Source organism: Lontra canadensis, unplaced genomic scaffold (genome assembly GCF_010015895.1).
Source record: "Lontra canadensis isolate GAN:19392208 unplaced genomic scaffold, GSC_riverotter_1.0 scaffold7, whole genome shotgun sequence".
Lineage (NCBI taxonomy): Eukaryota > Metazoa > Chordata > Mammalia > Carnivora > Mustelidae > Lontra > Lontra canadensis.
Genome location: NW_022631001.1, coordinates 21,935,091 through 21,958,194, shown reverse-complemented (window position 1 = coordinate 21,958,194; position 23,104 = coordinate 21,935,091). Strand labels below are relative to the sequence as shown.

At 49.1% G+C, this 23,104-nt stretch overlaps 1 protein-coding gene across 1 annotated transcript in view; it reads left to right on the top strand.

Annotated features, from left to right (window-relative positions):
* The window catches only part of MYO7A (myosin VIIA), an 82,643-nt gene extending 69,625 nt beyond the window's left edge, over positions 1–13,018 (top strand). The window contains exons 36-48 of the mRNA XM_032852999.1: positions 78–202; positions 832–989; positions 1,945–2,098; positions 3,216–3,371; positions 3,899–4,004; positions 5,110–5,223; positions 6,280–6,367; positions 6,546–6,652; positions 8,889–9,074; positions 9,503–9,619; positions 10,682–10,765; positions 11,684–11,803; positions 12,406–13,018. Of these exons, the coding sequence (XP_032708890.1) occupies positions 78–202; positions 832–989; positions 1,945–2,098; positions 3,216–3,371; positions 3,899–4,004; positions 5,110–5,223; positions 6,280–6,367; positions 6,546–6,652; positions 8,889–9,074; positions 9,503–9,619; positions 10,682–10,765; positions 11,684–11,803; positions 12,406–12,495 (1,605 nt within the window). The 3' untranslated portion in view covers positions 12,496–13,018. The remainder of the gene's footprint in view (positions 1–77; positions 203–831; positions 990–1,944; positions 2,099–3,215; positions 3,372–3,898; positions 4,005–5,109; positions 5,224–6,279; positions 6,368–6,545; positions 6,653–8,888; positions 9,075–9,502; positions 9,620–10,681; positions 10,766–11,683; positions 11,804–12,405) is intronic.
* The last annotated feature ends 10,086 nt before the right edge of the window (positions 13,019–23,104 follow it).

Sequence of the window (23,104 nt, the reverse complement as noted above, 5' to 3'; positions counted from 1 at the left end):
GACTCTGAGCTTTACCGTGTTGATCCCGGGGCCCCAGGTGAAGAGCTGACCTCAGACTCCTGTTTCTTGGTTTCTAGGCCCTGGTCACCATGACCCCTGACCAGAGACAGGACGTTATCCGCCTCTTGCAGCTGCGGACAGCAGAGCCCGAGGTGCGCGCCAAGCCCTACACGCTGGAGGAATTTTCCTACGACTATTTCAGGTGATGGGGAAAGCGTAGAGGGGGACTAGGACAGTGAGCCGTGGGCTTCTGTTACTCTAGTCTGTGTGGTGGGGTTGCCTTGGGATGCTCCTGCCTGGGGGCAGGGACAGTGTCAGAGGGAGCAGGGGAAGAGTTTATTGAGATAATCCTTCTTGTGTCATTTTTTTTCTTCTTTGATTTAATATATTGCACTGTGGTGTGGCCATCCCAGGTGGGGTCCTGGGCACTCATGACCAGTGCCTGCCTCACCAACTCACAGTCCTGGTGGGGAGCTACGCACAAAATTGGGCAGCTGTGATTGTGTGTGCCCAGCATCGTGGTGGGGATGCTGGGGGATGGGGGTGGGGTTGGAAGACAGGCTTTCTGGAGGAGGTGGCATCTGAGCTGAGCTATATAGGGGGTGACCCAGCAAGGCCAGAGCAGAGAAAGCAGAGAGGAACAGAGGGGAGGAGGCCATGGGAGCGGGCAGGGCTGGCTTTCTAGCTGAGAATGTAAGGTCCAGGGAGGGCTGATGACTCACCCCAGGTCAGTCTGTACAGCGGAAAGCGTAGGGCCTTCTGCCTCCATACACAGGTGGGAGAGGGGTGGGTCTTACAACCTGGGGGTCAGTGCCAACTGTGTTGTGTCAGGCCCCCACCCAAGCACACGCTGAGCCGAGTGATGGTATCCAAGGCCCGTGGCAAGGACCGGCTGTGGAGCCACACACGGGAACCACTCAAGCAGGCACTGCTTAAGAAGATCCTGGGCAGCGAGGAGCTCTCGCAGGAGGCCTGCATGGCCTTCATCGATATCCGCACCTGTGCGGGTGGGCACCATGGGCCCCAAGGAGGGGGACTTCCGGGGAGGGGGGTCGCCAGGCCCCTGCTTCTAGGGCTTCCATCCAGATACCTACTTCCTTCTGAGGGGCCTAGTTGGGTTGTGGGCAGTGTGGAGGGATGCGGCTCCATTTGCCTGGCACCAACAGTGTGTGAGGGGCAGCCTCATCCATGGTCTTCTCTGACTCTGTTCTTCGGTTCACAGATGTGTACCGTGTCATGTGCTAGGCCAGGCATGGAGACATAGCTGTGACCAGGCCCAGTCCCTGGCCTCATGGTACTTACAGCTAAAAAGGGCAGACATGCTGATCGGGACCGTGCTGTGATGGGGCAGAACTGATGTGGGCTTGGAGGAGGGCAGGATGGCCTTCCTGGAAGAAGGGGTATCGAGGCTGAGATCTGAGGATTGAGCAGGCCCTAGTCAGTCAAAGGGGAGATGAGTGGGGAGTGTTCCAGATGAATGAGCATACCCGGATGGCCTGAATCACAGAATGATGCAGCATGGGTGGAGGGAAGAGGTCTAGAAGGAAATCTGAAGATGTGGGCTGACTAATGAAGGGTTCCCAAGTCCCGCTAAGAAGCTTGGACTGTATCCCAAGGCCATGAGGAGTCCCTACGTGATAGGATGGCACAGTCAGATTTGTGATTTGGAACATCCGCCCTGGTTGCTGTGAGGACTTTGGATGTGGGGTAGGGATGAGGTGGGATCGCTGGTGAGGCGGTGGTCAGAGGAGTGGAGGAGAGGGAGGGCAGTCAGCATAGAGAGTGGGGTGGGTGGGCCAAGCCCATCTCCTGAGTGAGTAGTCTGAGGCCCAGGGTCACACACTTGGGTGGGGGCAGACCCCGTTAAAGAGTGTGGCCTGCTGGGTCAGTGTCCCCCACCCCCTGCTCCCACTGGTTACAAGCCCTTCCTTGACGGCTCCCCACCCGTGCTCAAGTACATGGGCGACTACCCATCCAAGAGGACACGCTCGGTCAATGAGCTCACTGACCAGATCTTTGAGGGTGCCCTAAAGGCCGAGCCCCTGAAGGATGAGGTGTACGTGCAGATCCTGAAGCAGCTGACCGACAACCACATCAGGTGGGTGGGAGCGGTAGGCGGGTGAGGGACGTCTTCCCCCACTAGTGCTCACACCATGACAGGGAGTGCCCTCCCTCCCGAGGCAGCAGCTGGCCGACCTGGCAGCAATCCTTCCTCACTCAGGACAGGGAGCTGCCCTCAGGCCCCCTCATGTCCCACCTCTGCCTCAAGGCCCGAGGTCAAGAACCAAGAGGTGGTGGTTGCGCCCTCAGAATCTGTCCTTCTCAAAGTTTAACAGCACTAGCTCCTCCTAAACTTCCTGCCACTCACTACCGAACCTCCTCTTGACACCCCTACCCAGCCCAGACTCCACTGTCGGCCTGCAGGTTCCGCCCATGAGCCAGTGTCCCAGCCTGGCACGGGCTGTGTCCTGCTGGCTGGCAGCTGGAAGCTCTGGCTGAGAACTCGCACAAGCTGAAGAGGCTGAGTCCCAGAATGTGTTACTTTCTCCCTGCTGGGCCGGTCCTCGGCAGGAAGGGGATGTCAGGCCCATGCTAAGTCTCAGAGACTGAGAGAAGCCCCACCCTTATGCCCAGATCCCCAGCTCCCTCCTCAGCTTTGCCATTTTCTGCCCCTCTTACAAAATTTACCACTCGATCGTACATCAGATAGCTTCACGCTGCCAAACCACAGCCAGCATTTATCTCCTTTTTTGTGTACCAGAATTTGCCTCAGCCTTCAAAACTGAGATCAGATGTCACCTCCTCCTAGAAGCCCTCTGTGCTTCTCTCCTATCAGGCCCAAGGAGCTCAGAGTGGTGCCTGGGGGAGCCCAGGGCCTGGTCTAACTCTGTGCTATTCAAGAATCCATGAGTTAAAGAGCTTCTGCCAGAACAAGGATCACACACTGCTTCCTTCATAGCGAAGTCTCGCCGGGAAACAAAATCTTAGCTGGACCAAGACTGCTTGGTTGACACAGCTGGCTTTCATTCCGGCACAAGCACTGGCCAGCTGGCCGTGTCGCCGCTCACGGTGTGGCCCACCGCACTCTGACTAGCACTAGCAGGGTCTGGCTGTCAGGGAGCTGGGTCGCAGCCGGCATGCGCTGCCACGATGAGGGGCCGAGGGATGGGCTGCTCCTCGGGGCCCTCAGACCCCTGGCTGGCCTCTTCCGGCAGGTACAGCGAGGAGCGGGGCTGGGAGCTACTCTGGCTGTGCACGGGCCTCTTCCCGCCCAGCAACATCCTCCTGCCGCACGTGCAACGCTTCCTGCAGTCCCGCAAGCACGGCCCGCTCGCCCTCGACTGCCTGCAGCGCCTCCAGAAAGCCCTGAGGTATGGCCCCGCAGAGTGGAGGCAGCAGGCAGAGAGCTCGGGGCAGGGGCTGGGAGGTGTTCCCAGCCACCCCAGACTTGTGGGTGTCCCCTGGGGATGAGGACGTGACCACACAGCAGGGGGGACGTGTCCCTGGGGTAGCACAGCTGCCAGCCAGCCTGAGGTTGCGGCTCTTGGTGCCCACTTGGGACATACTTGGTATCTGGCTGCTCGGAGGGGCTGAGGCAGGCCTTGTAGTCTGCTGGGGAGGCAGGCCCCTGGGCCGCACCTCCTGTTCTGCAAAGCCCCCTCCGTCCTCCGCCTTGTTCCATCCCCTCCACAGCCCTAGGTGGGGTGCTCTTCTCTTCTCATCCTACAGTTGAGGAACTGAAGGCTCTGAGAGGTTATGTGACTGTCACCTGATAGGAAGTGGTGGACAGAAATTAGAATTGGGGTCTGGCTCCAAAGGTCCCCCCGGTCCCTGGTCCCCATGGCCCAAAGAACCTGCTGCCTCCTGACTGCTCCTCCATCCCTCTCCTGGTTTTCAGAAATGGGTCCCGGAAGTATCCCCCACACCTGGTGGAGGTGGAAGCCATTCAGCACAAAACCACGCAGATTTTCCACAAGGTCTACTTCCCTGATGACACCGATGAGGTGAGGGCCTCTGGCTTCTTGGTCACTGGATGCTCCTGAAGGGCCAGGCTGAGGACACAGGGAGCAGTCCTGATGCCTCTCCCCTGCCTTCCCCACGTGTGCCCCCACCCTCCTGCTCCTCAGCAGAGTCAGGGCTCAGCTGAGGGCTAGAGACTCCTGAGTCAGGAGGCGTGGGGTTCCCGGTCCGACCTCCTGTTGTCTCCAGCATCTTCCCTCTCTCCTAGGAGTCTCTGGCTCAGAGAAAAGTGCTCTCTGCCTCTGAGCTGAGGTCTGTGCCGGTGCCACCTCCCTCCTGTTGGCTCTGTACCTGGGCACAGGCCCGCCTGCCCCTGCCGCCCAAGCCTCCCCATTGCCCTGAGCCCACTTCCCTGCAGGCCCCTTCCTTCCTCCTCACCGGCCTGGTTGTGGGTCTCCTTGACCAAAGGTCCTGTCTGTCTTCCCATTGTGCCCATTAAGTCAGGCTGCTTGACTGCTGCTCCCTGCTCCATCTTAGCACAGGGGCCCATTCAGATGAATGAGTCCAGCACTGAAACTTCTAGCTTAAAAAGCAGTTTTAAAAACTTTAGAGACTAGAAACTCAGAAATGCCATAATAGGATTCCAGTGACAAGGACAACAAATCAACAAATCCTTTCCTGTCCTTCCAGTGGAAGGTTAAATGAAGCAGTGCCCTGACCTCCACCCAGGCTCCTTCCCCTCTCTCCTTTTTCCTCCCTTTCTGGAATTTGCTTTCTTCTTCCTCCAGCCTCTCTCCTCCCAAACACCCTGCCCATCTGTGCTCTCTGGGCTCTCACCCCCATGCTTGCATAGCCAGGCCCAGAACCCTGGAAGCAGAGGCCAAGTCTGTGTGGCGGGTGGGGAGGACACAATCTGGGAAGATCCAGACAGGAGTTGACTTCTTCCTTTTCTTAAATGCCATGCCCAGCTCTAGACCCATGGGGAAACACCTCTCTTGGAGGGTGGCCTCCATGGGAGGGGAGGGGAGAGGATGGGAGGTGACGGGAAGGGGCTCAATTTAGTTGCAGGCACAGACAGAGGGATGCAGGAGGCCCCAGCAGGGGCCTTGCTAGAGCCAAGTAACTGCACTTTCTCCCGACACTCCCCAGGCCTTTGAGGTGGAGTCCAGCACTAAGGCCAAAGACTTCTGTCAGAACATCGCAGCCCGGCTGCTCCTCAAGTCCTCAGAGGGATTCAGCCTCTTTGTCAAAATTGCAGACAAGGTGGGTTGTGGATCACTGGCTTCCTATCAGGCCACTGTCAGTCTGTCTGTTGGAACATTTGCTTGGGCTATAGGAGCTAGGAGATTGTGGGGCAGCAGGGAGGGGAGAGAGAATGGGGGAGGGAGGAGAGGAGAAGAGAGAGTTGTGCTTGCATGTGGCATCGGGGTCCCTCTCCTCCTTATGTCTCCTTACTTATAGCAGCTTCCTTCAAATCTCGCTCTTCTGGTGCATAGCAGAGCACAGCCTCGAAACTCTTGGGAGCCACGTGGTACTTTATGTTCTGGATACACCAGGCTCAGCACTCTGCCACAACACACATGTACTTTCCAGATTTGATTTGACTGGTCCCTCAGCAGCCTTGCTAAGACCGATTAACCCTCGAAATAACCCTTGAGAGGAGGGTGATTATCCCTCACCTAACAGATCACAAAACCTGGACTCAGAAAGGTTAAGTAACTCATCCAAAGTCGCACAGCAAGGATGCAGACCCAGGCAGGTCAGACTCCAAGGCACAGGCCCCTGTCACCATAACATACTGTTCTCCCCCGCTTCTGTGTCCGTGGAGGTCAAGGGCCCAGTTTTAAAACCTCTTCTCGTGGGAAGGCTTCCCTCACCACATCAGGTAAATCAGGGGCTCGCCCACAGTTTCCTGTGCACCCATGTCTGTCTCATTTCACAACTGTCCCCATGCCAGATATGGGGGACTTGGAGGTGATCTCATTGAGATCCTGGACCCAGAGGAGCTTGGAGCCTGTGGGAAGAGCAGGTCACGGATGCTGCAGAATGTCCAAGGGGGGACTGGGCCCCATTCTTGGCCTTCTCCCCGGGGTCTAGGGAGGCGTGTAGTCAGTCTTTGCTGAATGACAAATGGAATGACTGTCACTCTGGGCAGGAAGTAGGCTGTGTTCTGGAGACATTCAATAGGCACAGTCAGGGCAGGGCAGGACACCCCTTCTGGCTGTAAGAAGAGCCACCAGGAGGACCTTGGGTGGGAGAGTGAGAAAATTCAGTACTGCTGGAACTAAAATGAGTGGACTGCAATGCACATGTCCCTAGGTCATCAGTGTCCCTGAGAATGACTTCTTCTTCGACTTTGTTCGACACCTGACAGACTGGATAAAGAAAGCGAGGCCTGTCAAGGATGGTAATGTGAGGCCAGGTCCTGGGATCACATGAGGCCTGGAGCGGGGCAGGTGCTGGCTCAGAGCCATACTTCTCGAGGTCCACCTGGGTGGGACCCGAGCTCGGGCCTCCTCCAGGGCTGGTGCTGGGTGACCCTCTGTGCTGGGACCCCCTGGGTGACCGCCCACCTTCTGCCACAGGAATCGTGCCCTCGCTCACCTACCAGGTGTTCTTCATGAAGAAGCTGTGGACGACCACAGTGCCCGGGAAGGACCCAATGGCCGATTCCATCTTCCATTATTACCAGGTGAGCCCTCTCTCCCCTCTCTGCAGTGGCTGCCTCCATGCAATCCTGTTCTTGCCAGAAGAGGGGTCTGTAACCACAAGGGCCCCAAGAGATTCCTACTGGGATCCTCGGGACTGGCTCCATCTCACATTCTTCTTCTTTCTCAGGGCCTTGTACTTTCTTCTGAGCTCTTAATCCCCACCTGTTCACACCCTTCTCTTGGTGAGGAGCTGTCCTCTGAATTAATTCCAGGGTCTGCTGCTCTACCTGGGTGTATCTGGGTGTATCTGAGGCCTGTGTGAATCTGTAAACCCTTTCCAGCACAAGCATGTGCCTGCGGGAAGCCGGGCTGGCAGCAGGGGGGAGCCCTCTCTTCTGTATCTGGCACTTTTCACTCATTTTGCCCTTCCAGCAAACCCCAACAAGCAGGCATATTGTTCCCATTTTATAGAGGGAGAAACTGAGATGCAGAGAGATTAAGTGATGTAATTACGATGACAGGGCCGGTGGAACTGGGGTTTGATTCTGTGTCTTCACAATGGCAGACTCCGCAATCTTTTCTGGGTTAGCCCATTTACCTTTACCGTTTACCTGTGGGGCAAACGGACGAGGATGCTGGGAGGCTGGAGGAGGCAGGGCTGGGGGCTGCTACAGTAAAGAGAACCTTGGCCTGGGAGTCTGCAAGACTCCTTCACACGTGAGCTCCACCTCTCCCCAGTGCCCATGTAGTGACTGGCAACATGAATGTCAGCTGTCAGTTCCCCCAAGGCAGAAACCCACATTAGCCTGACAACTCCCTCTCCCCCTCTTTCCCCTGTCCCAAATCATTCACCTGATGACTTCACCACCCAAATCTCTCTTAAACCCATCCACATCTCTCCATTACCACCTGTACCCACTCTGGTCAGTCCGTCGTCTTCTCTTGTCTAGATGCCAGTAACATTTCCCCTGACCTCCACTGCCCATTTTTACCCTCTTCAAATCCATTCTCCACAGGAAGTCATCATGCTTTCGGGACCCCTCTCAGTGGCTTCCCATGGCTCCCAAGGTAGAATCCTAAATCCTGACTGTGGCCCTGCATGGGGGTGCCACTAGCTACTTCTGCTGCCTTATCTTATATCCAGCACCCCATTGTTCAAGTTCTCAGGTGTGCTAGGGAGGCTTTGTAACATTCTCTCTTTGGAAAGCTCTTCCCTAGGTTCTTTCCTTCACCTACAGAGCTTTTAGATGTTTTTTCAATCATAAGGGAGGTATTCTGTCTTCCCAAGACTAGATCAGTTCAACTAGTTATATGCTGTTATAGCACAGAGAAGATTGCATCAAAGATGATCATTATACATTGACTTGGGGGGATGGTTGTTTTTGACTACAACTATAAGTTCTAGGAGAGTAGGGAGGGTATATGTTGTTGCTTAAAGGGCCTGGCTCATAGTAGATGCTCATCGAGTCTTTGTCAGCTTGGTGGATGGGTAAATAGGCAGCGACTCAGTGAATGAATGGGTGAGAGAATGGATGGTGAATGAACGTATGGTGGCCCCTGGGGGGCGGATAGATGGACAAATGGGAAGTGGATGTGGGTAGGTGGAACCACCTTGGTGGACAGATGGGTATGGATGGGTAGATAGGTGGGTGAGTAGATGAAAAGGTAAATGGGTAATAATTGACTCAGGTTTCTAATCTGCAGTGTGTCCTTAGGCCAGCCTCAGTTTCCCTGTGCTTCAAAGAGTGGGTGAGACAGTTGTGAGGCTGTGGGCAGTGTTGGCCCTTTAGAAGCTTCGTCTTTGCTTTTGGTCCACTCTTCATCCTCCGTTACTCTGTTTCTGGGTCTGGAAGTTCAAAGTGGGGAAGAGGCTGGTGCTGCTGATGAAACCATCCCATCTCCAGGGAATACAATGGGAGGAGGAGGCCAGCCTGAGAGGCTTTTCTCAAGGAAGGACAGGCTTAGAAGGTTAGGGGTGTGAAATAGTCTCAGGTTCTCCAGCTGGTCACTTGCTGAAATGCAGGGAGAGGAAAGAATATTCATATGTGGCTTTGCTTTCTGACTGTAATGGGCTGCATCTGCTCAGGCATGACTTCTCCTTCCCTGTGCTGTGCCGTCTTCCATGGGGGCACAGTGTCAGCTGAGGCTGGGGAGACAGGGAGGCCCAAATGTGGGGTAAGGCCATGGAGCCGGCTCAGGCTGGTGTGGGGGGCAGGGGCAGGGGGCACCTGCTTCCTCCAGTTCCTTGTGCACCTACGCCCTGCTCTGCCCTGGCAGGAGCTGCCCAAATACCTCCGGGGCTACCACAAGTGCACGCGGGAGGAAGTGCTGCAGCTGGGGGCCCTGATCTACAGGGTCAAGTTCGAGGAGGACAAGTCCTACTTCCCCAGTATCCCCAAGCTGCTACGGGAGCTGGTACCCCAGGACCTCATCCGGCAGATCTCCCCTGATGACTGGAAGCGGGTGAGTATGGAGGAGGCAGCAGGACTAGGGACACTGCTGAATGGGTCTCTGGGCCCCCCATGGGTCAGGGGGAAGGTGCTGGCCAGCAGCCCAAGGAAGTCTCTCTTGTGGCCCCTATGCATGAGGGTGACACCTTTCCATCTTCCCTTCTACTTGCTTTAGTATCCTGTCTTCCAGGCAAAGGACTCACCTGGCTGCTTGGGAGAAATCTGTTCTATCCTGGTTACCATGGTGACCTGATTGCACTTGATACTCTTTGGCCTACTTGCTTAGGGGAGGGCATGGAAAGGAGGGAGATCAGGATTCCATTAACTGGGTTAAGAGGGGAGCCCTTCTTGGCCTCCAGGACCCCCAGGGCCCATGTCAGCTAACAGTGCAGGTGGGATAGGAGTGACGGGAGAGGCCTCTGACCCATGCTCCCCCGGCAGTCTATCGTCGCCTACTTCAACAAGCATGCAGGGAAGTCCAAGGAGGAAGCCAAGCTAGCCTTCCTAAAGCTCATCTTCAAGTGGCCCACCTTTGGTTCAGCTTTCTTTGAGGTGAAGGTACGTTATGGGTGGCTTCTCAAGTGTGGGGAGTCAAGGAGTGGGGGCAAGAAGGCACAGAAACTCCTCCCCAGGACCGTGGGAAGCAGCCACGGCCTCTGCCACCTGCTCTGGCAAGGAAAGGAGGGAAATACCCTCAGCTTTGTACCACCTAGGTGTTTCAGCCTGGGGATGAGGAACCACCAGGAGCTCAGCCTGGGAGGGGAGGCAGATAGGTAATGGAGAATGAACTGTGCTGTGTGTGACAAGGGGGAGTCCTCATCAAGGTGGGGGAGTCTCAGAGGCCTACCCAGACTGTGAAGGCTGAGGAGGCAACACCTGCATTTTCCTGGAAGACCCTGGGGAGAGCTCCTGGCAGAGAGCCTAGCATGAGCACAGGAAGTGCAAGTGGTTGAGTATGGATGGGCGTAGGGTATGAGGCACGCAGACTGGTAAGGCAGCTTGGCAAACAGGCAAGGGGGTCGGGTTTCCTCCTGCAGGTGGTGGCTGACCCTGGAGGGCTCTGAACAGTGTTGATGGGGCCAGAAGTGCATTCTGACTGCAGGGTGGGGTGGGGATGGGCCTGAGAGGCAGGGGCGAGGCAGGAAAATGGTGGACAGGCTGGCAGGAGAAGTGTGGGGATAGGTCAGGATGGAGAGAAGGGGATGACTTGGTTACATACCTTGGAAGGGGGCCTTTTGAGAAGTCTGGCTGTGCAAGGAAGAGAGAGAGGCACAGAGATAAGCTGGAGGCAGGGGTAGGGTTCAGAGAGGGTTTTTAAATATGAAAGACATTTGGGCTGAGAGAGGAGATAGCCCAGACTCCTAGAGGAGCAGGAGTGAAGGGATAAACTGTCACCAGGAAGAGTGGGGGATGGGGTCATTTGGGGACCCGTAAAGGGACCTGGGTGGCACCGAGGGCCCAGCAGAGGTGGGAACCATGAGGCTGTGGCAGGGTTGCCAGCTCTGCTACATGCCTGGCATCGAGCAGGCAGCAAGAGAGGGCAACTTAGTCCTAGCACCCAGCTTTTCCTGCTCTGGGCTGCCCCAGCTAGAGGTGATGGTTTCTGGCTCTCTTTGCTAGCAAACTACGGAGCCAAACTTCCCTGAGATCCTCTTAATTGCCATCAATAAGTACGGGGTCAGCCTCATCGATCCCAGAACCAAGGTGAGCACTGACCGGGGAGAGCAGGTGTGGGGAAGTGGACTTCTCTGCCTGCACCTCTAACAACAGTCTCAGGACCCAACCCCCAAAGAGCCCCTGCCAGCCACCATCCTCACTTGATCTGCCCTCTTGGCCACCCATCTTGAGAGGCTGTGTTTGCTTTGTTCATTTCCTTGCCTGCTCCATCAAAACTGCTCTCCTAGAGTTATTAGCCAACGCCTTGCTACTCAGTCCACTGAACTTTTTAGTACTTGGCCTGTAAGTATCACTGGACCCTATCAACCACCCCTTCCTTCAACAGTGCTCTCTGTCCCTATTGGTCAGGATGGCAGGCTGCATGCTGCCAGGGGAGGTGGGCAGGGTGTAACCACTGCTCACATCCATGGGCCAGAGCAGTCCTCACCAAGGGAACCAGGAAGCACAGTCCTACTACATACCCAGGAAGGATACAACTGGACCATTGGCCACCACCTTCCACTTGTGCTCATGTGCCCCACATTCCTGGTTTTTCTCTTATCTCTCTTGGTCATTCTTCTCACATACTTTAATGGGATTCTTCTCCACCCACACATATCATGCTCCAGAGGCTGTCCTTGTCACCTTCCTCCTCAGGACCCCCTCATTCATGATCACCATTGCAGATTCTTCCAGCCTTTTCAATTTCCAGTTCTAGCTCCACATGCCCCACAGCCTCCCAGACTTCCCTGGGTGTCCCACCATCTGGCCCCAAATGAGGCAAGGAGGCCAGAGGTATCTGCTTCCCCAGCAGCTCCATGGCAGAGCTGGCTTCTATCTTCTTGCTCCTTATCTTGTCTGAGGGCCCAAGGCCTTTCCGGTGGGTGGTGTCTGTGGGCTAGAACTCAGGGAAGTGAGGCCAGAGGGTCCAGACAGTGCAGCTTCAGACTTTCTCTGCTTCCCCAGGACATCTTGACCACTCATCCCTTCACCAAGATCTCCAACTGGAGCAGTGGCAACACCTACTTCCACATCACCATTGGGAACCTGGTGCGCGGGAGCAAACTGCTCTGTGAGACATCATTGGTGAGAGCTCTTCTGTTTAGGCCTGGTGGGCTTCCCTGCTTTGCCTATAGCTCCAGCTATCATCTATCTCCAGAACAGACAAGAGAGTGCCTGGCTTGGCCTGAGATTAGGATCAAGGGTCAGACTGGGCCAAAGTCAGGTCACTTTGAGGCTCAGCTTAGGTCTGGGAAAGGGGCTTAATTTGGGGCTGAGGAACAGACCCCTCATTTAATAATTATTTGTTGAGTGACTTTAGTACTAATCTGGGTACTGAGACTTTAGCCCCTGAGTTCAACAGTGGACCCATTAGCAATGAGGTTTCTTCGACTGAGCCGAACTTCAAAGACATGGCTCAACTGGTAGAGCCTTTAGAGTCAGCAGTATTTAAGAGATCTATAAGCCAGGGCCTTCACGTGGGGTCCTAACAACTTAGAACCTTAGAGATCTGGCGGGATGAGTCCATCCTGTCAGGTGTACAGCTGGAGAGACCGAGTCCAGAGTAGGACAGGATTCTCCTTTGTCCAGGGCTCTGCCCTCTGCAGTTTCCTGGGAGGGTTCTGGGTCTTAGTGCACTGGTCCTGTCACACTTTTTGCTGTGTTTATCTTCTTGCTGCTGTTTCCAGGGCTACAAGATGGATGACCTCCTGACTTCCTATATTAGTCAGATGCTTACGGCCATGAGCAAACAGCGGGGCTCCAGGAGTGGCAAGTGAACAGTGAGGGAGGTGGTGCTGGCTCAGGCCCATTAGCTACCTCTGCAGGTGGGGGAGGACGTTGCCATCTGGGCAGGGAGGCTGGGCCAGACGGCCACCACTGATTATACCAACTTGGCTTCCTATCCTTCTTCCAGCGAGGCAGACTTGCTGGGATGCAGAACTCCCCTTGATCTACTGCTGAGGGTTGGTTCTAGTCCCAGCTTGCCGTGGCCTTCCCAGTTGTAAGAGCCTGTGCTCCTTGGATGCCTTTCTTAGACCCGTCCTACCATGTGACCTCTTTTGACTCTCTGTGCACCACTGCAACAGGGAATCAAAAGGACAACTTGGTTCTCCGTACTGGGACCAACCAAACCAAGAATATTCTGAAACCTAAGGGACTGGCTTAATTCCTGTACATCCAAGACCCTCAGCTGGGATGGGGGAGACAGACCACTTTTATATATTGTAGTGTGAGTGCTGAGCCCCTGTGCTGGTTTCCCCTGGTCACCTCAAGGTATAAAGTATGTGTTTAATCTTCTGACCCTATAGTGTCCTTGCTGGGGGAAGGGGAGAGAGTGGGGGAGTGTGTATGGGACAAAGACAGGGCCCTGGGGGGAGTGGCCTGTGTATCTCCTTAGTCTGTGTGTGGAGGGCTAAGCTTGTCTGGGTTTGGGGGTAGGGGTGCCTGAGCCCAAGGAGGGCTTGAAAGGGGCTTAAAGGGACTGGCTGGGACCAGGGTGGGGTGGGAGGAAATGTTGGGACATCAGTCTGAGAGGTAGGGACCTAAGTGTGCAAGGGCTGGGGATCTAGAGGACAAATCAGCTTCTGGGCCCTAACTAGGGCCAGTGGAGCCAGAGTGGCCCTTGCATCTGGTCAGAAACATCTCCTTAGTTCCCAAGAAAGATGGTCCTTTGGATTAAAACCCCCATGTCCTGAGAGTGCTTATAAAATGTTACTTAGTGACCAGGATGACACAAGCAAGTTGGGCTATCTGGGACGGTATGGGGTGGGGTCTTCAGACAGGGAAGGTGTCATGTGGGGGTGGGGCATCCTCCTAGACTGTGGCTAGGAGGAGCGCCTGCCTAGAAAAGCAACAGTGGAGAATCAAAGAGGGCATGTTTCTGATCAGCCCCAAAGGTCCCCTACTACTGCAGCAGAACAGAATCCTTAAGTTTTGGGTCCTCTGCATCTGGATAACCAAACACTCCACAGTGAATGCTATTCCCAGGCCACCTGTGTGGGAGGGGCTGCTTGTGACAATGGAGGACTCAAACCAGACAGCCCTGCTTCCTGGGGTGACCATGTGCTGTTGGAGACAGCTTTGCCCCACCAATGTTCACACGGTTCTGCAGGAAGCCCAGGATCAATCTGAACCAGAAGAAAGGTACTGTGATGGTCTGCCCCGACACCGTCATATCGATGGAGATACAGAAGCTCAGAGAAGGAGTGTGAATAGGTAAAAGTCACATGGAACTCAGTTCACAGCTTCTAACATTTAGCTCTCAGACACAAGGGGCTCCAGATGCTTGTTCTATGCTCTAGCTCCCCTTCAAGGCCTAGGGCTGGTGGGTGGGCACAGAATTATGCCCATGATCTCACTGCACACTAGATCACTGTGTGTGTGTGTGTGTGTGTGATGGGGGTCGGGGGGATAAGTTCTTTCTCCTAATTCATAATCATGCCTATGCTACTTCTCATTCACTGACTCAGGACAGCATCACTTTTACACTCATCCCCTAGTCTCTGTCAGCCTGAGTGATCACACGGGGTCCAAATAATACATCATTTACTTTCTTGGTTCCCGAGAGTTTGCCTTTATTCCCATGCTCATGTGCACAAAGCCATTCCTTTAGCAGGGAGTACCATGAAGGGTTAGGATGAGAAACCCTGTAACATCAGAGAACTAGCTCCAGCTCCAAGACCACAACTCCCTTGTTCCCCTCCCCCTTGAGATACATTCTTTATGGAAGGCACTAGACCAGAATGGTCGTCCTGAGAGCCTCAATGGCCCTTCTGCACTCCTTTCTTGACTACTCCCCACCATCACCACACTTACACACAAAGAGGAAGAGGGAGGAGAAGGCAAGGTATGACTAAATTTTCTCCAAAGGCATCCTGTAGGAGGAGGAGGACATGCTAGAAAAGGAATGCACTATAGAAAAGGATTCCTGGCAGGAGGTTAAATCCGATGGGGGTCTCCTGGGATTTTCAGGATGGAGGCCTTGTTGGTGGGCACTGTGAATCCCAGGGTTTCTGTGGCAGGGGGTCTGTCGGATGACTCCCCTGGGGGAGAACATTGGTGGTTAGATGTTCTTCTTAGGGAACGCTGGTGGTTTGACTTTCCCCCTGGGGGATACTGGTGGTTTGATCTTCCCCCTGTGGGACCCCAGTGGTTTGATCTCCCCCTTGGGGGACACTGGTAGTTAGATCTCCTTGGGGGACATTGGTGGCTTGACCTTCCCCTTGTGGGGTCACTGGTGGTTTCATATCCTCCTTGGAGGGATAGTGCTGGTCTGAGGGCCTCATGCTTGGGGGCTTCTGTGACACAGAGGGAGTTTGGATATCTGAAAGTTTTAGTAATTGAGGGTGGCTGGAAGGTGGCCATGGTCCAGGGGTATCCCATGACTCATTTTCTATGTCAGGGGCTGGTTCCTGAGTATCTGTAGGGGATAGAAAAGACATAACACACTCTTTAGTGTCACTTCCCCATCTGTGCGCTGTGTGGTGAACTTACAGTCATCTCTTAAGTGTTAGAACCACCCTCACTCCCTTAGGCTCATTCTTCTAAAATCCTCCCCGAAGATTTTGGGCAAACTTTTAAGTGGCCCTCCAATTCTGCCTGGGGCAGAAAAAGTCCATTATGGAAGAGTATGGAAGCTCCAAAGGAAGCTCTCTAAAAGTAGCATTTGCTTAAAGAATACATATTTTACAATAATTGCTTTCAAATCAGTATAGAGAGAAGGAACATGTTTCGCCACTAGAATGGGAGCCTATTGAAGCCAGAGACCTTTGACTTGCTTACCACTATATCCCTGGTACCCCAAAAATGTCACATACTAGGTGCTTGATAAATATTTTTTGACTAATTTACTGATGGAAAAACTGGCATTAGAGGGCGCCTGGGTGGCTCAGTGGGTTAAAGCCTCTGCCTTCGGCTCAGGTCGTGATCTCTGGGTCCTGAGATCAAGCCCCGAATCGGGCTCTCTGCTTGGCAGGGAGCCTGCTTCCTCCTCTCTCTGCCTACCTCTATTTGTGATCTCTCTCTGTCAAATAAAATCTTTAAAAAAAACTGGCATTAGAGAATTCAGACCTACTCTCCTTAGAGCAAATTTTTTAAATGGTTAAAACACAAAGAAACAGCAAAATTATTTGAGTTAACAATACAGTGAGGACTTATGGGGACCAAATCAGGAAGAATGTGAAAATCGAAAAAGGTAAGCCCAGAGTGAACTGTACACTGTCTATAAGAAATTCACTTTAGATACAAAGGCACAAATAAGTGAAATAAAACAATGTAAAAATAAAAATCTTGCTAATACTACTAAAATTTTTGATGGAGGTACTATTAATATCACACAAAGTATACTGTAGAACAAGAATATTACCAGGGATAAAGGTCATTTTCTAATGATAAAGAGGTCATTTCACCAAGAAGACATAACCCTAAATGTTTACACACCTATTGACAGTGTTTCAAAACACATGAAGCAAGACACGACTGCAAAGAGAAATCTACAGTTAGGATTTAAATACTCCATTCTCAATAACCAATAGAACTAGGCAGAAAATCAATACGATATAAAACACTTGAAAAACACTACTGGTTCTAGTCCCAGATGGTGATATAAGAAGACGCTGAACTCACCTATTTGTAGGGCAACTTCTCCTGAAGATGACCTGAGGGCTGACCGGCAGCTTCTTCACCACAAAAGAAACCACACAGAGAATGGCAAGAGAGACAGAGGCACAATAAGGAAGGGAACCCTGCACCAACTCTGCGAACTGCAGTGGCAGGGAGTGGATAGTACTGAGGGCTTATGAACAAATTTGTCTGCCCTGAGGTGCAGAAAAAGAGAAAAAAGCCTTGGTTTAAAAGGGCAACTAGAATATAAAAGAACCAGTCATAGAACCCTCTCTGAGTAACAGGAGCTGGCAAGTGCCTTGATAGTGTGGATGGAGACAGAGTCTGGGCTGTAGCTGGCCTATCTCCGTGAGCTCTGGAGCCCTAGCCCACACCAGCCTAGGCCAACCCTCTGAGGCAGCCCCAGTGTAGCACACACCAGGACAGCCCTGGTCAGCGCTCACTGCAGTTACAGCCATCCTGCCATGGTGACATAGCTGTGAAGCACCCTGGAACACCCTGTTTGGCTCCAGACAACTTGCTAAGGTACCCCTGGCACAGATGCACACCTCAGTTCAGCCCCTGAACACCCGGGCCTGCACCCACTTCAGCGTCAGTAGTACCGCCAGAGCACTGACTGTAGGGAGAATCCCAAGACCACCCCTGCCCACACTCACTTCAGCTTCGGCCCACCAGAGTGCTCCGGAATCCCCAACCCATAACCAGCCAGAGTCACAGGCACAACATACACGAGGGAGGAGATGACCATAAACAAGACCATTCCTCTTCGTTTAGGAGAAGTAGCTTTTCTGCCTAATTTATAGAAACAAACACAAAGTTGAGCAAAATGAGACAGAGGAATATGCTGCAAATGAAAGAACAAGACAAAAACCTCAGAAAAAGAACTAAATAAAAGGTAGATAACCAATCTACCTGAGAGTTCAGAGTGATGGTCATGAAGATTTTCAATAGACTGGAGAGAATAGTAGATGAACTTTGAACTTCAACAAAGGGAAACATAAAAAGGGCCACAGTTTAAGAACACAATAATCTAAATGAAAAACACTAGAAGGAATCAACAGATTAGAGGATGCAGAAGAACAAAGCAGACATCTGGAAGACAGGGTAATGGAGAGCACCTGAGCTAAATAGCAAAAAGAAAAAAGAATTTCAAGATTTTATTATTTTCTTAAAGTAATCCCTATACCCAAACACAAAGCCTAAATCCAGCATGAGAAGGGAAATAATAAAGATTAGGCCAAAAATCAATGACAGAAATAAAAAAAAATAGATCAACAAAGCTAGTTGAGCTTGGAACTCAACCCTGAGATTAAGAGTCACACACTACTAACTAAACCAGCTGGGCACCCTGAGAAAAAAGAATTTTAAAAAATGAGGATAGGGTAAGCAGTCTCTTGAGCAACATCAAAAGAACAAATGCTTGCATTACAGGGATTCCAGAAGGAGAAGAGAGAAAGGCAGAAAACTTATCTGAAGAAACAACTGAAAACTTCCATAACCCCAGGAAGCAAACAGATATCCAGGTTTAGGATAAAGCACATAAAGTTGAAAACTAGATGAACCCAATGAGTCAAAACCATGACACACAGTAATTAAAATGTCAAAGTTCAATTTTTTTTTTTTTTTTTTTTTTAAGCAGAGAGAGAAGCAACTAGTAATGTACAAGGGAAACTTCATAAGGCTATCAACTGGTTCTTCAGCAGAATTTTTGCAGGCCACAAGAAAGTGGCATGATGTATTTAAAGTGATGAAAGGAAAAAACATTCAACCAACAATAATCTACCTGGAAAGACTACTATTCAGAATTGAAGGGAAGGTAAAGAGTTTCCAAAACAAAAGTTAAAGGAGTCATCGCCACTACACTGGCCTTACAAAAAATGTTAAAGGGACAAAAAAAGTTGTAAGAAACTTATGAAAGGAAAAAAAAATCATGAATAAAAGCAAACATACAGTAAAGGCAGTAGTGCAATCACTTGTAGTAAAATCAAATATATCTAAAACATTAGTTAAGGGGACTCACAAAAAAAATGACTATGTAATCATAAAACATGGAGGGTGGGACTAAAAAGTTCCTTTTCAAAATGTTCAAATTTAAGTGACTATCAACATAATAGACTGGTATGCACTTAGAGTGTTACATATGAACTTCATGGTAAACGCAAAGCAAAACCCTATAACAGATACACTAAAGCCATCAATCACAAGAAAGAGTACAGGAGAAGAAAAAAGGAACAGAGAAGAATGATAAAAACAACTGTAAAACAATTAACAAAATGGCAATAATTACATACCTATCAATGATTAAATATACATGGTCTAAATGCTTTAATCAAATGACATAGGGTGATGAAATGGTTAAAAAAAAAAACAAGACCCAGCTACATGCTGCCTCCAAGAGACTCAGTTCAGACCTAAAGACACATACAGACCGAAAGTGAAGCAATGGACAAACATTCCATGCAAATACAAGGGGGAAAAAAAAACCAGAGTAGCAATCCCTATATTAGACAAAATAGACTTTAAAACAAGACTGTAATGAGACATAAAAGAAGGGCGCATTACATAATGATAAAAGGATCAATCCAAGAAGAGGATATAACAATTGTAAATATCAATGCATCAACACTGGAGCACCTATATATACATAGAGCAAATGTTAACATCTATAAAGGGAGAAATTAACAGAAATTAACCTAACCTTACACCTAAAAAAGCCAGAAAAAGAACAACAAATAAAGCCTAAATCCAGCAAAAGAAGGGATAAAGATTAGGCCAAAAATCAATGACATAGAAATAAAAAAAAAAAACCAGTAGAACAGATCAACAAAACTAGTAGCTGATTCTTTGAAAGAATAAACAAAATTGATAACCCCCTAGCCAGGCTAATCAAAAAGAAAAAGAGAAAGAACCCAAACAAAATCATGAATGAAAGAGGAGAGATCACAACCAACACCAAAGAAATACAATTATAAGAGAATATTATGAGCAATTATATACCAACAAATTAGATAATCTGGAAGAAATGGGTAAATTCTTAGAAACATACAAACTACCAAAACTGAAACAGGAAAAAATAGAAAATCTGAACAGATCCATAATCAGCAAAAAACTGAATCAGAATTTTAAAAATCTCCCCAAAAACAAGACTCCAGAGCTGGATGGTTTCCTAGGGAAATTCTACCAAACATTTAAAGATTAACATTGATCCTTCTGAAACTGCCCCCAAAAAATAAAAATGGAAGGAAAACTTCCAAACTCCAATATTACCTTGATCCCCAAACCAGACAAAGACCCCACTAAAAAGAATTTCAGACGAATATCCCTGATGAACATGGATACAAAAATTCTCACCAAGATACTAGCAAATTGGATCCAACAATATATTAAAAGCATTATTCACCATGACCAAGTGGGATTTATTTCCAGGCAGCAGGGATGGTTCAACATGCACAAATTAATCAGTGTCATAGACCACATTAGTTTAAAAAAGAATAATAACCATATTACCCTTTCAATAGATGCAGAAAAAGCATTTGACAAAATACAGCACCCATTCTTGGTAAAAACCCTCAAGAAAGTAGGGGTAGAAGAAACAAACCTCAATATCATAAAGGCCATATACAAAAGACCCACAGCTAATATCATGCTCACTGGGGAAAAACTAAGAGCTTTGCCCCTAAGGTCTGGAACAAGACAGAGGTTTCCACTCTCACCACTGTTATTCAACATAGTACTGGAAGTTCTAGCCCCAGCAATCAGACAGCCAAAAGAAATAGAATGCATCCAGATCAGCAAGCCAAATTTTCACTATCTGCTGACATGATACCTATGTAGAAAACCTGAACAACTCCATCAAAAAATTGCTAGAACTGATACAGGAATTCAGCAAAGTCACAGTATATAAAATCAATGCATAGAAGTCTACTGCATTTCTATACACCAATAATGAAGCAGCAGAAAGAGAAGTCAAGAAATTGATCTCATTTACAATTGCACCAAAACCCGTAAGATACCTAGGAAAAAACCTAACCAAAGAGGTAAAACATCCATACTCTGAAAACTATAGAACACTTATGAAAGAAATTGAGGAAGACACAAAGAAATGGAAAAACATTCCATGCTTATGGGTTGGAAGAACAAATACTGTTAAAATGTCTATATGACCCAAAGCCATCTACATATTCAATGTAATCCCTATCAAAATAACACCAGCATTTTTCACAGAGCTGGAACAAACAATTCTAAAATTGGTGTGGAACAAGAAAATACACTGATAGCCAAAGCAATGCTGAAAAAGAAAACCAAACCTGGAGGCATCATAATTCTGGACTTCAAGCTCTTTTACAAAGCTGGAGTCATCAAGACAGTATAGTACTGGCACAAAAATCGATATACAGACCAATGCGAACAGAATAGAGAACCCAGAAATGGACCCTCAACACTATGGTCAATTAACCTTCCAAAAAGGAGGATAGACTATCCAATGGAAAAAAGAGTCTCTTCAACAAATGATGTTGTGAAAACTGGACAGAACATGTAGAAGAATGAAACCAGACCACCTTCTTACACCATACACAAAAATAAACTCAAAATGAATAAAAGACCTAAACGTGAGACAGTAATCTATCAAAATCTTAGAGAGGAATACAGGCAGCGACCTCTTTGACCTCAACCATAACAACTTCTTACTAGATAGTCTCCAGAGGCAAGGGAAACAAAAGCAAAAATGAACTATTGGGACTTCATCAAGAGAAAAAGCTTCTGTAGAGCAAAGGAAACCTAAAAGTAAAAGGCAACTGACAGAAAGGAAGAAGATATTTGCAAATGATTGTATCTGATAAAGGATTAGCATCCAAAATCTATAGAGAACTTATCAAACTCAACACCCAAAAAATAATCCAGTTAAGAATTGGCAAAAGACATGAAAACAAATATTTCTCCAAAGAAGACATCCAGATGGCTAAGAGACACATGAAAAGATGCTCAATATCACTTGGCATCAGAGAAATGCAAATCAAAACCACAGTGAGATACCACCTCACACCTGTCAGAATGGCTGAAGTTAACAACTCAGGAAACAACAGATGTTGGCAAGGATTCAGAGAAAGGGGAACCCTCTTACACTGTTAGTGGGAACGCAAACTGGTGTAGCCACTCTGGAGAGGAGTATGGAGGTTTTGCAAAAAGTTAAAAATAGAGCTGCCCTATGACCCAGAAATTGCACTACTAGGTATTTATCCAAAGGGTACAAAAATAGTGATTTGAAGGCATATGCACCCTAGGGTCCTATAGCAGCAACGGCCACAATAGTCTAACTATGGAGAGAGACCAATGTCCATTTACCGATGAATGGGTAAAGAATATATGCTATAACCACTCTGGAAAAGAGCAAGGAGGTTCCTCAAAAAGTTGAAAATAGAGTCCCCCTATGACCCAGCAATTTCACTCCTGTGTATTTACTCTAAAGAAACAAATGTAGTGATCCAAAGGGGCATGTGCACCCGAGTGTTTATAGCAGCAATGTCCACAATAGCCAAACTATGGAAAGAACCTAGATGTCCATCAACAGAGGAATGGATAAAGAAGATGTGGTATATACACACACACACACACACACACACACACACACACACGGACACACAATGGAATACTATGCAGCCATCAAAAGAAATAAAATCTTGCCATTTGTGATGACATGGATGGAACTAGAGGATATTATGCTTAGTGAAATAAGTCAGTTGGAGAAAGATAACTATCATATGATCTCCCTGATATGAGGAAGTTGAGAAGCATTGTGGGGGGTATGGGAATACCCCCATATAAATGAATAAATGAAACAAGATGGGATCAGGAAGGAGACAAACCATAAGAGACTCTTAATCTCACAAAACACACTGAAGGTTGCTGGGGGGGTGGAGAGGGTGTTTGGGTTATGGACATTGGGGAGGGTATGTGCTATGGTGAGTGCTGTGAAGTGTATAAACCTGGCGATTCACAGACTTGTACCCCTGGGGCTAATAATACATTATATGTTAATAATAATAAAAACTAATAAAATCTTCTAGTCACTTAATAAAAAGAATATGTGTTATATAAGCAATGGAATTTTACTCAGCCATCAGAAAGAATGAAATCATGCCATTTGCAATGACATGAATGGAGCTAGTGTATGTTAAGGGAAATAAGTCAGTCAGAGAAAGACAAATGCCATATGATTTCATTCATATGTAGAATTTAAAAACAAAACATGAACATAGGTGAAGGGAAGGAAAAATAAGATAAAAACAAAGAGGGAGGCAAAATATACAACTCTTAACTACTCTGTCAACTGAGGGTTGACAGAGGGAAGGGAGTTGGGGGTGGGCTAAATGGGCGATGGGCATTATGGCGGGCACTTGCCATGAGCACTGGGTGTTATATGTAAGTGAACAATCACTACATTCTACACCTGAAACTGATACTACACTATATGTTAACTAACTTGAGTTTAAAATCTAAAAAGGAAAACAATTCCACTAAAAAAAACCCTAGGGATAAACTTAAACCAAGGAGGTAAAAGACCTGTACTCTGAAAACCACTATGAGATAACACTTTTTACCTGTCAGAATGGCTAGAATCATAAAGAGGGATCATGCACCACTGGTAGATTTAGAAATTGATTCAGCCACTGTGGAAAACAGTACAGAGTTTCCTCAGAACATTAAAAATAGAAATACTATACAATCCAGTAATTCCACACTGGGTGTTTACCCAAAGAAAACTAA